The sequence below is a fragment of the Vipera berus genome (assembly GCF_964194415.1).
Source record: "Vipera berus genome assembly, chromosome: 1".
NCBI lineage: Eukaryota > Metazoa > Chordata > Lepidosauria > Squamata > Viperidae > Vipera > Vipera berus.
This window is the reverse complement of record NC_138202.1, coordinates 318916161-318930900: the sequence shown is the minus strand read 5'-3', so window position 1 is coordinate 318930900 and position 14740 is coordinate 318916161. Positions and strand designations below refer to the sequence as shown.

The 14740-nt window shown below is 37.2% G+C and overlaps 1 protein-coding gene across 1 annotated transcript; it reads right to left on the bottom strand.

Annotated features, from left to right (window-relative positions):
- Positions 1–2449: 2449 nt before the first annotated feature.
- CRIPT (CXXC repeat containing interactor of PDZ3 domain) lies at positions 2450–14724 on the bottom strand. The gene is made up of 5 exons (XM_081312955.1): positions 14549–14724; positions 8730–8795; positions 5310–5364; positions 4533–4636; positions 2450–4415 (listed from the first exon to the last, which is right to left on the bottom strand). The coding sequence occupies exons 1-5, from the start codon at positions 14562–14564 to the stop codon at positions 4351–4353; spliced, it is 306 nt and encodes a 101-aa protein (XP_081169081.1). The 5' UTR covers positions 14565–14724; the 3' UTR covers positions 2450–4350.
- Between the last annotated feature and the right edge of the window lie 16 nt (positions 14725–14740).

The window sequence follows — 14740 nt, the reverse complement described above, 5'->3', positions numbered from 1 at the left end:
TACAAAACCTGTTTTTCATTTCTGCTTGATTTGTCATCTTTAAAAATAGTTTATTAAGCAGTGCCATTGTATTCAAATGATAAAAATCTCATCACATATTGCTGTGTTTCTTTGACTTTTATTTTTAGCTGTATTATAATATAATTACATTAAACTAGCATAAGATCAAATCAGTTAAGTGCTATTTTATTGCAGGATGTTTCTGTACAATTTATACAGACTAAACAGTCTGTAAAGAAGCCTCTGAATTACCAGACTATGACATATGGCAGATAGAACTTTGATTCCACCCTGCACCTGTAATATTTCCTTTCTCAATGGCTTTTAAAAATATAGTAGGTCTGAGTAAACTGAAAAGCATGTCCAAGTCTTTCTAAATATTAAATGAATAATTTATTTTATTAATTATTTTGAATTTTTATTTTATTGTACTCAGCTTGTCCGAGACAGAATAATGTGTATTATTTCCTTCTCCCTTTCAATCTCAGAGGTAGATTAGCTTGCAGGATGGCTCAGTTATATATGAATGAGAATGTGAAAATAAATCTTCCCATTACCAAACCATCTCTCCACTCTGACCTTTAGATTACATTATTGTTATTCCTCCTCTTCCCAATTTATATTAAAATTGCTTTCCCAAGCCAGCAATGCTATAGTAAAAGCATGTCTTGCTATTACAGTAAATGTTATTTGCAGTGAATCTAAAATTATATTACACAAATGGGAATAAAGTTTTGAAATTTAATGTATCCTGGACTAAGGTTATTTTGACCAGGAAAATGGAATGAACTATTGCAAATTATGCATAAAGTATAGGAATTTGTTTCTCAATACAGAGTTTACTAACAATGATGATATGGATGGAGCTATTTTAAAAATGTAAACGCTGGGAGAAAAATAGTGAGAAGTATGTGATCTGTTATAAGAAATAAATTTTGTCTAAAGAAATAAACATAGTAGCACCAGGACATGCTTTCATCTTTTTTTATATGGAAGCAAAACTTGGATATATCATATCAACATTAAATAAGTTAAATAGAATGAGAATGGTGGACATTCACCTTTGTGACTGAATACAATATGGACTGAATACAAAGATATTGGTATGTTGAAATGCTTCATAAGGAAATTGTATAAGGATTAAATTACAAAATGAAAATAAAACTAAATAAGACAAGAGAAAAGGGAAAATAAGAAAAATGTGGTTGGATGGAGATCCTGTAAAGCAAGTGAGAAATTTCAAGGCAATGTGATATGAAATTGAAAAAATAATATTGTAGAAATAAAAATGGTTTCAAAGAACAGAAGAGCCTGGAGTGGCATAATACAGGTCTTCAAACTTTTTCAGGCCATAGGGCCTGTAATTTAATTTTAAAAATCTCAACATCCCTGATCAAGGAGCAACACTTTTGTGATAGAAACTTGGCTATATTCAATTGAAATTTATTTGGCTCTTAATCTCATAGAACCCCATCAAGATCTTGCAGAATCCCAGAATTCTGCAGAACGCATTTTCAAAAAAAAACACAAAACCCTGGGACCTGAGATGTTAGATCTCTTTCCCCTCTGTTGAGAGACGGCTGTTCAATTTTGACACAGATGCCCATAGATGCCCTTTGAAAGAGGGGTCAAAGAGACCATCTATGTCAGAATTGAACAGCCTTCTCTCAACAGAGGGGGAGGAAACCAATATCATCTATGTCCAGTCCTTTCAACAGTTCCAAGAAGGCTCCACACCCATTTGCACTATTCAAGTTTTTTTAATTTATTTTTTATTCCTATTTATATCCCGCCCTTCTCACCATCAAGCTAGACTCAGGGCGGCTTACAATCTAAGAAGCACAAATCAATGTGCTTAGCAATAGCCTTCATTCTACGCATATGCCTGCTTATTAGGGCTTTCGGGGGGGCCCAAGCGGCATTTTTACAAAGTCAGCTTATTGCCCCCAACAATCTGGGTCCTCATTTTACCTACCTCGGAAGGATGGAAGGCTGAGTCAACCTTGAGCCTGGTGGGATGCGAACCTGCACTAATTGCAGGCAGCTGGTGTTACTTAAGGAGGCATTAGCCCACTGCTCCACCAAGTGACCCTGAAGACACATAAAACTCCAGGTAGCTTTAACGACTCGGTAAAAGAATGCGAATCTGTCTCCAGGAGTATAAACTTTCCATTCCCCACCACCTAGTCAGAGCTGAAAAAGCTTCTTGGATGCAAAGCGAAATGTCTTCAAAGAAAGACAAGAAAGTCCAGTGGCCTCGTGAAAAAGCATCTTTGGGAAAGGATGGCTACCAATAATATAGATCTGAGATAGCCATTTTAGCTGAATTAGCTGAGCTGAGCAAACTATGTCTTAAATATACCTTTGGTAAGTCCATGTTAACCCTAATAAATAATTTGTATAGGTGTTGTGGCCAAAACCAGGCTCCCTTAAAGTAACCAAATCACACTGAAGGTATGACATAAATTTATTAGCATAAAAACAATCACCCAATGTACACTGGGCTCATTGCCCAGTTGGGCAGCCTTGACCAAAAGCAGAACCATAACTTACATGCTTTTGGCTTTTTACATTTCAAAGACAAGGAAAAGGAAAAAGACATAGGATAAATTAAAGCTGGATGATTTTGGACCAGGCATTCTCTCTCAGCTCAACCCACCTTACAGAGTGGCTGCTGTCAGGTAAATAGGAGAAGCGAAGTGTGTTGGATATGCTCTCCAGCTTGAGTTATTTCTTAAATTAATAATAAAGATGGGATACAAATAAATAAATAATAAAATGACATTGGAATGTTTTTGATGAGCTAAACTTTGCAGTTTATCATTTCCTACTAGGTTTGCATGTTGGCTATACTATCTGATATATGGTTAATAAAAATTTGGTTTACTGGGCTATAGACGCCTGTCTGATTTTTCTCCCTATTGCTTTCAGAGTCAATTCCGCTTGCTGTAAATGTTTTCTTGCAAGGTATTGGGTTGGGGATGGGGGAATCTCATAGGTTTGGTACTGAATGCAATTCATGTGTGTATGAGTGTGTGTGTGTGTGTAGGTATATCTTATCACATTGTGATTAGGCCACAATTATATTCCATGGTTCAGTTATAAGGATCAAAGTTAAGTAGCACATTCATATAGCTGTCCATTTTTCAGATACTCAACTCAAGGTAACATTTCTATTAAACCCCAAAGCCATTGGCATTTGTGAATTTTTTTTAAAAAATCACATCGGCACTAGGATAGAGCCTCAAAACAAACAAACTGAATACTATCACAATAAAATTTTAAAGTTCATAAAAACTATTAAACAAACGTGACTGGAATTATGTTGATTGCCCCTTTCGAACCATTTTTTAAAAAATTCTGACATTGCACCTACAAATTGCTAGAAAAGCATCAAACCAATATAACTATCCAGTCAGGTAGTCCATAGTAACACAGGCCAATGTAATTCCTTCTCTAATGAAATACTTGCTACTTTTCTGCAACTCTGATAAAAATGTACAAACATATTATTATTGAATATTGTAGTACCGCATATAAGAGACTCATAAAATCCAAAATATGAGCGCAACAAATTAGGAACTCTGCATTCTATTTCTTGAACACTAATTGTACAACATCAAGCTAGAGATATATTTTAGAAATATTAATGCTATCTTAAATTTAAGCCACTACAAGTTTAACATTTAAAATAATGCCAATTTTAAGTAAAAGTTCAGTTATCAACCGAGGTACACTATTTAGAATGTGCAACCAATCCAGCAGAATGAAATTCAATATTCATATATTGTTATTTGTCAGATGCTTTGAAAGCTCTTGTTGCAAGCAATTCTAAGCATGTAACACAAATAAACTGAAGAATTGCCTATTGGTGTAGATGAATTGCTAAAATTACATAGTATTACATTTAAATATTCATTTACCCTATAAATCATATGCCAATTTTATTAAAGTTTTGCTGGTGCATTCAGCAATCCTTATTCTTAATGTAAGAGTAGCTTAGTCATTGAGAAAGTTAAACTATTTGCTAACCCTCAAGTTTCTCTAAAAGAAATTTTGAATGTCCTCTAAGCACTTATGTATTCATTTTACTTTATTTTTTCCCCAGTTGGCACTAACCATATCTATCAAATTCCAAACGAAAATTCTGACTAATCAAATTATGGTGAACAAATATGTCTTATTCTAAATTAATATAGCCATTAATGCAGATTTAAACTTAGATATAAAATAGCACAATTATCCTATGCAAGTTCTTTAGAGGTTTCTCATCGCATTATCAGTAATGATGATGTTCAGCAATTGCTTCAAAGTTCAAAGTGGTCAATTATAAAAAAAAATCCACAATAATTAAACTGATGTTTGCTTGTAGTTTTTGGTATCCAAGACTTTCTTTCCACACATTGCACAGATACCTGTTAATAAAAAGCACAGGAATACTGAAATTACTTTTGATCATCCAGTATAACTTATTTCTCAGTAACCAAATATACTTTAAAGGGAAGAAACTGGATTTAAGGTAAATATCTCACCTTTTTTGTATGCACATCCCTGGCAGTAATGAGAGCCTGGCTGATGAACTGAACTTTTACAAATTCGGCATATTGCAAATTTGTTTTTGCCATAAGGATCAAATCTAAGAAGATAAAACAAGTGAATTAGATGTTTATAAAAATAATTTGTTTACTTTTATATATTTGCAGTAAGCGGGGCAGAGTTGGACACAAATTCCCCAAGAAAGCTAACAAATGACTGAAGAGACTTTATTTGTTGCATTTGCATAAAATTATCAAAATGCAATTTGACATTTTGAACTACCACTATATATTTGCACAACATAATGTATATAAATGATCCATGTGTCCATGTTTTGTCTTACACCTCTTCTCTTCTACTTAGAGTAAATCAGACCAGACAACATATGGATGATAAATTTCCCAGTCCTTCATTTATTTGTTAAGTGTCTTACAGAATTACCATGATCTACGCCAATGTTTTTCAAACTTGGCAACTACAAGATGGACTTTAGGGAATTCTGAGAGTTGAAGTCCACATTTCTTAAAACTGACAAGTTCGAAAAACACTAATTTAGCCAATGTTTCTCAGGATATAGTGATGTTGGTAAAGAGTTATAGGTGCCAAAAGTACAATGTAATGGGGGTGGGAGAAGGTTTCTATGCCAACTCTTGGCTGGAGGAAGTAGGAATGACTATATGTGGAAATATGGAAGAGTAAAATTCAGAAGAATGTAGAATAGACAAGTTAACAATTTTTCTAACATTTGATAACTGAATTAAGTTTTTAATTACCTTGCCTTTTTTGATGTCAATGCCTTGTTTTCATTTAGTTTTCTCCCACCACTTTCTATAAATGAAAAGATATAATTTTGAAACCATTTCAAATTAAAGTTGAAGCCATTAAAAAGAAAAAAAATGAATGTCCAGAGTACCTAACAATAAACATGAAAATGAGCAGTTTAACAAGGCCTTCTGAGAATGCTAAAATTGTGCCACTTTTGCCAACTACATCTTAGTTATATCCCTTTTATTTTTTATTACCACCTAACTACTTGTGAGACCTATCTAACACTATATAGGTAGACTTCTACACATACAATGGGATTTGTCTTCCTTCTGTATCCATATAAGACCACAAATCTTCTCTCCTAAGTTTCAAGGATATATATGAACTGAGGGAATTTGGTTTTGATTCTGCTGTGTGACACATCATTGGATGCAACATATTTTGTATTCATCTTCCTTCCTCAACTTTCAAAGATCCTGGAGCACTGGGGAACTACCAGAGGACTGGAAAAGAGCTGATGTAGTTCCCATCTTCAATAAAGGAAAAAAATGGATCCAGAAAACTGCAGACCTAACAGCCTGATCTCAATACCTGGGAAGATTCTGAAAAAGATAATGAACAACAAATCAGCGAACCCCTAGAGGCAAACAAAATCATTACCAAAAGCCAAAAGAGGCAAACAAAGTCATTACCAAAAGCCAACATGGGTTTGTCAAAAACAGACCACACCAAACAAATCTTATTGCATTCTTTGACCAGGTGACAAAATTAGTGGACCAGAGGAATGCTGTGGATATAATTTACTTGGACTTCAGTAAGGCATGTGATAAAGTAGACCACAACCTACTACTTGATAAGACAGAAAAATATGGGTTAGACAGCATCACCACCAGATGGATTCGTAGCTGGCTGACCAGCTGTACTCAGCGTGTGGTCCTCAATGGAACCGTATCTACATGGAGGGAAGTGTGTAGTGGGGTGCCCCAGGGCTCTGTTCTGGGCCCAGTGCTCTTCAACATCTTCATCAACGATTTGGACGAGGGGATAGATGGGGAACTCATCAAATTTGCAGACAACACTAAGTTGGCAGGAATAACCAACACTCCAGAAGATAGGCTTAAGATACAGGAGGATATTGACAGACTCAAACATTGGGCACTATTTAACAAAATGATATTCAATGGTGAAAAAAGTAAGGTTCTACACTTAGGCAAGAAAAATCAAATGCACAGGTATAGTATAGATGGTACCTTGCTCAATAAGTAGTAACTGTGAGAGGGATCTCGGAGTCCTAGTTGACAAACACTTAAATATGAGCCAGCAGTGTGCTGCATCTGCCAAAAAAGCCAACACAGTGCTAGGCTGCATTAACAGAGGGATAGAATCAAGAAGTGTTAATATCACTTTACAATGCCTGGGTAAGGCCACACTTGGAATACTGCTTCCAGTTTTGGTCACCACGATGTAAAAAAGATGTTGAGACTCTAGAAAGAGTGCAGAGAAGAGCAACAAAGATGATCAGGGGACTGGAGGCTAAAACATATAAGGAGCAGTTGCTGGAATTGGGTATGTCTAGTTTAATGAAGAGAAGGACAAGGGGTGACATGATAGCAGTGTTCCAATATCTCAGGGGCTGCCATAAAGAAGAGGGAGTCAAGCTATTATCTAAAGCACCTGAAGGCAAGACAAGAAGCAGCGGATGGAAACTAACCAAAGAAAGAAGCAACCTAGAACTAAGGAGAAATTTTCTGACAGTTAGAACAATTAATCAGTGGACCAATCTGCCTCCAGAAGCTGTGAATGCTCCAACACTGGAAGTTTTTAAGAAGAGACTGGACAGCCATTTGTCTGAAATGGTATAGGGTTTCCTGCCTGAGCAGGGGGTTGGACTAGAGGACCTCCAAGGTCCCTTCCAACTTTTGTTGTTGTTATTATATTTTATTCCTGTGATTGATTTTTTTCCTGCAAATCTCAGTAGTAGCTCCTGTTCTCTCTAGCAATTTGAACAGCCAAAACAGAAAGTGTATATTGCTAAAGATCAAAACAGAACAGCATGGTGAGTTGTCTTCCTTTAAAAACTACTTCAAAACAGGAAAATACTTGTCTAAAACCAGGACTGTGTGTATCTATGGGAAAGATATTCAACAGGTTTCTCTAATCTGATTAAGAATGTCTGCATCATAGGACATGTAATATTGCTATCAATACTTCTTAAGTGTTTGTACAAGCACTTAAGTCAATAGAAGACTAATGCAGACCTAAATTATATATGAATATACTGTAGTGGTTAAAGATGCCCTCCCCCTTACACATATAAGCTGCATTGCCAATCATCTGAGAATCCCCAATACGTATGAACTGCTTAAAGTGCCCTTCAAAGCTTTCTTAATATGCGTAGCTGTGACAGGTGGAATAATCAGACAGGAACATGTGACCTAATCAAATTGTTTCTATTCACCTAGTAGGCAGGGATAATAATGTCAAACGTCTGGGTTTATTTGAAATATTTCAACATCATGCCGTAATTTCCACTGTGTCTGCCTTTTTTCCCTTGGATTTGCAATGTACTGGGCCAAAGATATATAAATCCTGTTTCTGCTTTTGCTCAGGGTAGCTCAATTAAGTATCAAAGCATTGTTGGGGGTCCAAGATACACTGTATTATTGGCTGTATGCATGCAAATATAATTATGAGCCAGGGTGGCGCAGTGGTTAAAATGCAACATTGGAGGCTAATTCTGCCAACAGTCAGCAGTTCGATTCTCTCTGACTCAAGGTTGACTCAGCCTTCCATCCTTCTGAGGTCGGTAACATGAGGACCCAGGTTATTATGGGCAATATTCTGGCTCTCTAAGCTGCTTAGAGAGGTCTATAAAGCACTGTGCAGCATTATATAAGTCTAAGTGCTATTGCTATGTTGCATCTTTAAATTGATTTCATTGATTTAAATGAGCCACATTTTGACTACAACTGGAATACTAAATATGCGACAATGATTCAACTAGAAATGCTGAGTCTTTTAAACTAGGTTCAACCATAAAAACGTCAGGCATGTTGCAATTTTCAAGTTGTAAAGGTTTTTAGCATTAGTACTTAAAGGAAGATTAATTTACAAATGTCTCTGTAATGTTCACATGCTAGAAAGAAAACCTGCTTAAATATTATACATGGCAGTGCCAGATTTAGATTGCCTATTGCTTAATAATAAGTGGATTATGAAGTTCTTTCAGAATTCTACATTTATGAGCAACACTGCTTTTCTGAACAAAGGTAAAAGAAATGGGATTATTGAAGCAATAATTATAGAGACAATAAAGAACATATAGCTTGACATGAAGATCTGCAGTTTTTCCACTGACATTTTCTTTATGCTTTCCTGATCAAGAAATGAGAAATGATCAAAAATAGCAGTTCTTGTGAGAATACCTGTTGTGTTTCTTGCACCATCTTTCCAGGTATCAGGTGTAATTACTGTACCAAGTTTTCTTTCACCTACGAAGCAGCATAGAAACAACAGAATAAAAATTATGATAATAGATTACAACAGCACAGTATATGTTCAGGCCATATCATTTCACAGAACTGATAATAAAAATATTAGTAATATGAAGTACCGCGGTCCATATAGCTTATTTTTTCTATAACTATGATTCTAGGAAAATTGGAAGCCATTGTTGATGCATGAAATGTATGGAATCTGTCATGTGACTCAACAAATTGTCCTTTGGGATTCAGTGACTTTTGATGCCAACACATATTTTTAAAGCTGTGAGGTATCAGTCCTTCTAAATCCAGTAGGGATTACTTATCAATAACTATGACAGATCTCTGACATGTGTTAATAATTACAAGAAATTATGATTAAAACAGGACATAAATGTAAAAATAACAAATGTGAATGCAAACAAATAGTAGTTTGCAGATTTTAAGACATATATAGCAAATTTAATTTAATTTTAATTTTAATTTAATTTTAATTCCATTTATATCCTGCCCTTCTCCGAAGACTCAGGGCGGCTTACAAGCTTAGCAGTAGCCTTCATTCTATGTATATGCCTGCTTATTAGGGCTTTCACACAAACCCCAAGCGGCATTATTACAAAGTCAGCTTAATTGCCCCCAACAATCTGGGTCAATTGATTGAAGTAGCAGAAATTCCCATAATCACATACGTTGCTTCTTGCTGTGTAATCACCACATAAACTCCTTGAGTCTAGAAAAGATAAGGATTGCTCTAATGAATGAAACTTCTATCACAGTGATGGCAAACCTTGTAGAGACTGAGTGCCCAAATTGCAACCCAAAACCTATTTATTGCAGTGGCAACATGGCAATTTAACCTAAATACTGAGGTTTTAGTTTAGAAAAAACAACTCACACATTAACATCTTTTGTCTTAAAAGAAAAACACAATAACAAAGCTTTCAATGATACAAACAACTTTTTATTGAAAGGTAAAAGTTTGCATTGGCATGCTTTTGAATAATTAATGTTATTTTGCTGTTGTATGCATGCAGATAATTTGTCTAACCTTGGTTCATACTTTGTAAGTTTGAGAGCAACACATGAAGCACTCAAGTCATCTGTCAGTCTGTTTCTGGTGTCAGGTTTGATAAAATTCAAAGCTGAAAACAGCTGCTCACAAGCATAAGATGATCCAAACAAAGTAAGGAAAGCAATCCCAGGTGCTTTCATTGACTTAAAATTATTTGGCAGAGAATTCCACATTTTAAGGATTTCATTTTCAGAACTAACTGTGCTGTCCTTTGTCATCTTTGTTTTCGCAGCTTCACTCTCAATAAGAGTGAGGTGCACTTTGGCTCCATTTTCACCAGGAAGGGGCTTGAGAAATGGCTTTTTCCTGCAAAAACTTAGCCAAAGAGCAAGGCACATGTGCCCACAGAGAGGGCTCTGAATGCCCCCTCTGGCAGACGTGCCATAGGTTTGCCACCACTGTTCTATCATAATATAGTAGTCCAGTGCTGGATATGTAATTTTGCCAATTTACCAATTGATATTTTGAAAAGTGTATATTTTTATAAAAGAAAATAAGCTGGTTTCTGGTTTCATATGTCCTAGGAATAAGAATGTATAGCTATGTTGTCAGTATAGCACTTTTTACAGAGAAATCCATGTAAAGCTGCAACCTTATAGTCACTGAAATCTTTACTGCTTTCTAAACTGACATTCATGGGATTGTGCTAATTTTATTTCCAGTACTCGGTTTATAGAAAATCTGCAAGTGATATGTATATCACTGAATTATATCGTTTACAGGAATTATCTATCATCATTCATTCATCATTTTTTGCCTTTGTCTATCCACTGCAGGATGAAGGCCTTTTCCGCATGTTTCCAATACGGTCTGAGCTTTCTTTTGCCAATTGGGCCTACAATACTTGCTGATATCAATCCATCTTGTTTTAGGTCTCTCTTGTGATGCTTTTTATCAAGTGGAATCCTACCTGCCAGTTCTTCAGTTCTTCTTGCTATGTGACCAGCCCATTTCCATTTCCATTCTTTTACTCTCTTGATATCGTATACTTTTGTTTGTTCTCTAATCCATGTGCAGGTCTTTCTATCTTTTCTTGTAATGCCGAGTATGTATCTTTCCATGACTCTTTCCAGCACTTTTAGCTTTTGTATCGATTCTGAGGTTAGTGTCCATATTTCGCTGGCATGTTAGAGCAGGTAACACACACTGAACAAAAACTTTTCAGGCATAGGGGGATGTTGTTCTTGAAAATTATGCTTAGCTTGCCAAATGCCTGTCAATCACATTTAACATACTGCTCAATTTCCTTTATTGTATCACCTTCCTTTGAGATCCATTGGCCAAGGTCCATGTGGTATATGTAGTGATCTACTACGTGTAGTTCTTCTCCAGTTATTTTTTTTCTGTCTTTGGTAAATTTATTAAACACAACTTGGCTCTTTTTCAGATTTTTCAAGCCAAATGGATCTCCTGCTTTGTGCAGCTCTTGTATTTGTCTTCATAGCTTTTCTGGTCTTGTGAGTTTCATTAATTATGAAAGGGTGTTTGTCTCAGTATTCTACCAAGCAATAATTAAGGAATTGCTCAAACAAGGCATAGATGCTGCTTACATAAACTTACTACAATCAATATATGAAAAACAATAGCAACAATTTAAAGTGGAAATCAACGTAGAACGAGGTGTACAAGGCAATACAATATCACCTATCCTTTTCTCAACGTGACTTGAAGAAGTATTTCACAAACTAGACTGGGCAAAAGATGGTATAAAAACCAACGACGCCTATTTAAATCAACTAATATTTGCAGTTGATATCTATGTATATACTACTAAAACTCTCATGTTTGTATGTCATCTTTAACTGGCTGAAATGATGCATCGTAGGATATAAATTTTTGAAACAATGTACCACAAATCAGATAACTTATAGAATGGATCCAAAATCTAGACCCCATGACTTTTGTGGAATTGAAATTTGGCAAATTTTATAAAACATTTTTATAAATGACATACATTATTTCCTGTGATCAACTTCTGATGTTTGATTATGTTATATAATTCGACATGGACTATTTTCAAGGCAGATATACATCTCTGAATATCTTCCTATATTAAAAGCTCTGCCATTTTTGTAAGGCAAGAAAATATTTATGAAAAGACCTGATGAGACACAGCTTATCTACTGTATATGTAAACAAAGATAGCTTGGGATATATTTTTATGCAGATCATATTATATATAAAAAGGTAAAGTTTCCCCCGCACATGCGTGCTAGTCGTTTCCAACTCTAGGGACCGGTGCTCATCTCCGTTTCAAAGCCGAAGAGCCAGCGCTTGTCCAAGGACGTCTCCGTGGTCATGTGGCCGGCATGACTAGACGCCAAAGGCGTACAGAACGCTGTTACCTTCCCACTGTAGTGGTCCCTATTTTTCTACTTGCATTTTTATGTGCTTTCGAACTGCTAGGTTGGCAGAAGCTGGGATGAGTAACAGGTTCTCACTCTGTTACGCGGCACTTGGGATTCGACCCGCCAAACTGCCGATCTTCTAATCGACAAGCTCAGCGTCCTAACCCATTGAGGCACCGCGTCCCTTATCATATTATATATATTAACATTAATATACTGCTCAAAAAATAAAGTGAACACAAGATAAGACATCCTACTATTAAATACAGTACATTGTGTTGTTTAAGTGTTTTCTTTTTTTTTGAGCAGTATATTACAATTTTTGAGGAAAAAGAGAAAATTCTTATACTCACTAAAATAATTATTTAGATGCCATAACCTTTATGTAGTCAAGTGACTAAGAGACAGTAAGAATTGTAAAACTTTTAATCCCTATGCACCATTACAAAGTCCTTGGGGCTGAGAAAAGATGTAATGATAACATTGAATCTTATTTTTGTAATGAGCTCAGCTGGTATCTTTCAGGTTCAGTTCTCTCTTTCTAAAATAGAAACTTCCAGCCTCGGAGTTCTGATTTGTTTGGTCTCATCTATTGGAACCATGACATAGCTTTCGCCGAGCATCTGCCGGATCAAATGTTTCAGGTTTGGGCAATCAGGTCATCGTGCTGCGGATTGTCCAGTCCCTGTGCCCCAGGCCAAGAGTGCATCTGCTGCCACCCCAAAGCCAAAGAGGAACCCATGACCTCGACGGGAGAAATCAAATTGGGTCCGTCAAGAGCAAGCCATTCAAGTCACTTCTCCTTCCCAGGGAGAAGGAGAAAGTCCACCTGAGCGCCTGCCGATGCCAGCTCCTTATGACAGTGATGAGGAGGGCAAAGACGACCCATCTTTTGCTATCCCTGTCAAGATCGTAGTACCCAAGTCAGGTGCCCAAATGAACTTAAATGTTCTAATTGACTCAGGCTGCACCAGGTGCCTAATCAACCTCCATAGTATAGGCACAGTCAAAAGTGAAACCAAGACTGAAATTCCCTCCAAAGAGTTGTAATATTACAAAGTTAAACTCCCCCTACTATGCAATTAACGTTTCCCAATAGAATAGTTTGGCAGGCTTTCTGACAAAATGCTCTACCCCCACCCTCAATTCGATCTATAGAAATGACCTTGGTTCCCATGGGACAGAGAATTGTTTAGACTAGCAGAAAACCTCCACTTCTCCCTCCCATTCTTGTGGCAATCTAGAACGAGCAAGATGGCTTCAGCCAGGTTCGTTGTAGAGTTGACATGTATATTATTTGTAACTAATAATCCCAAAAGCTGACAAAAAAACCTATAGTGTAACAAACTTCTACTGTTTTATCTGATCAATGCATTCTAGGCATTTTGTTACCAGAACAGCAAACAGCCATCACTGCTAGGATTTACTGAAAACTTTACAGTATTCACTATTTTGGGAATCAAAACATCAAATAAGCAGCAACCTCAAAATACTTGCTCCTTTAAGTCACTTTAAGTGTTCTGAACCCTCCTTCATAGTAAATTCACAATACATCTGATTCCATATCTCCAAACAGAATAATCTTAAGCACATGTACTCAAAGACCAAAATCCCATTAAGTGCACTCAGAACAGCAATATAAAGCAGCAGACACAAATTTCTGTCAGGGCGGCTTACAATCTAAGAAGCACAATGCTAAATTTGTAAGCCGCCCTGAGTCTTCAGAGAAGAGCAGGATATAAATGGAATTTTTTTAAAAAAATGTGCTTAGGAATAGCCTTCATTCTATGTATATGCCTGCTTATTAGGGCTTTCGCCCCCCCCCCCAAGCGGCATTTTTACAAAGTCAGCTTATTGCCCCCAACAATCTGGGTCCTCGTTACACAAAGAAATAACAACTCTTTTTACAGCAAGCAGTCCTCCATTTTCGCTTGTGGCACTGATCTGTGTATCTGCGTTTGATAGTGTCATCGTCGCAATCAACATGAATTTGGGCCAACTCCGGGAGACGGTGGAGGATGGGGGGGGAAGGCGTGCGTGCTACGGCCCATAGGATTGCGGAAGAGTCGGTTTCCACTTCGCGACTGAACAACAACTGATCTGATACACACCGGGTCCCGACTCCTTTCAGACGTACAGCTGGACTTCCTTCCTGGGGGAAGGAGCCGTTCTTTGGAGGGCAATCCCGGGACCCAAAACTAGAAGCGTCGGGCAACCCGAATGTTACTCTTTTCTCAGGACGAGCCCCCCCTCCCTCCCTCCCACAAACTTGCACCTTAGTTGTCAAACGAGCCTTCTCACTTTACACCGCGCGCTCTCCCACCATATCCCCTTCAACTCACATTTCTCGCACACCATGGCCAAGGCCTGAAACACCGAACCGAAACCGGAAGAAAAGACACCCCCCCCCCGCCGCCTCAGCCGGCCTAGAGAGGCTCCAACCTCCCCACCACAACAACGTTCCAGCGCCGAACCCCTCTGAGCTTCCACACTTCCGCTTCCGGCTCCCTCGTGATCTCCAGGGCACGAGAGCG

What these genes read in the sequence shown, in the direction of transcription:
- CRIPT (XM_081312955.1), bottom strand. An exon ending in TGGTGCAAGAAACACAACAG is followed by an intron (nt 5,365 to 8,729) that starts GTATTCTCACAA and finishes TTTCATTTATAG; the next exon opens with AAAGTGGTGGGAGAAAACTA. An exon ending in GGGATGTGCATACAAAAAAG is followed by an intron (nt 4,416 to 4,532) that starts GTGAGATATTTA and finishes TTTTATTAACAG; the next exon opens with GTATCTGTGCAATGTGTGGA.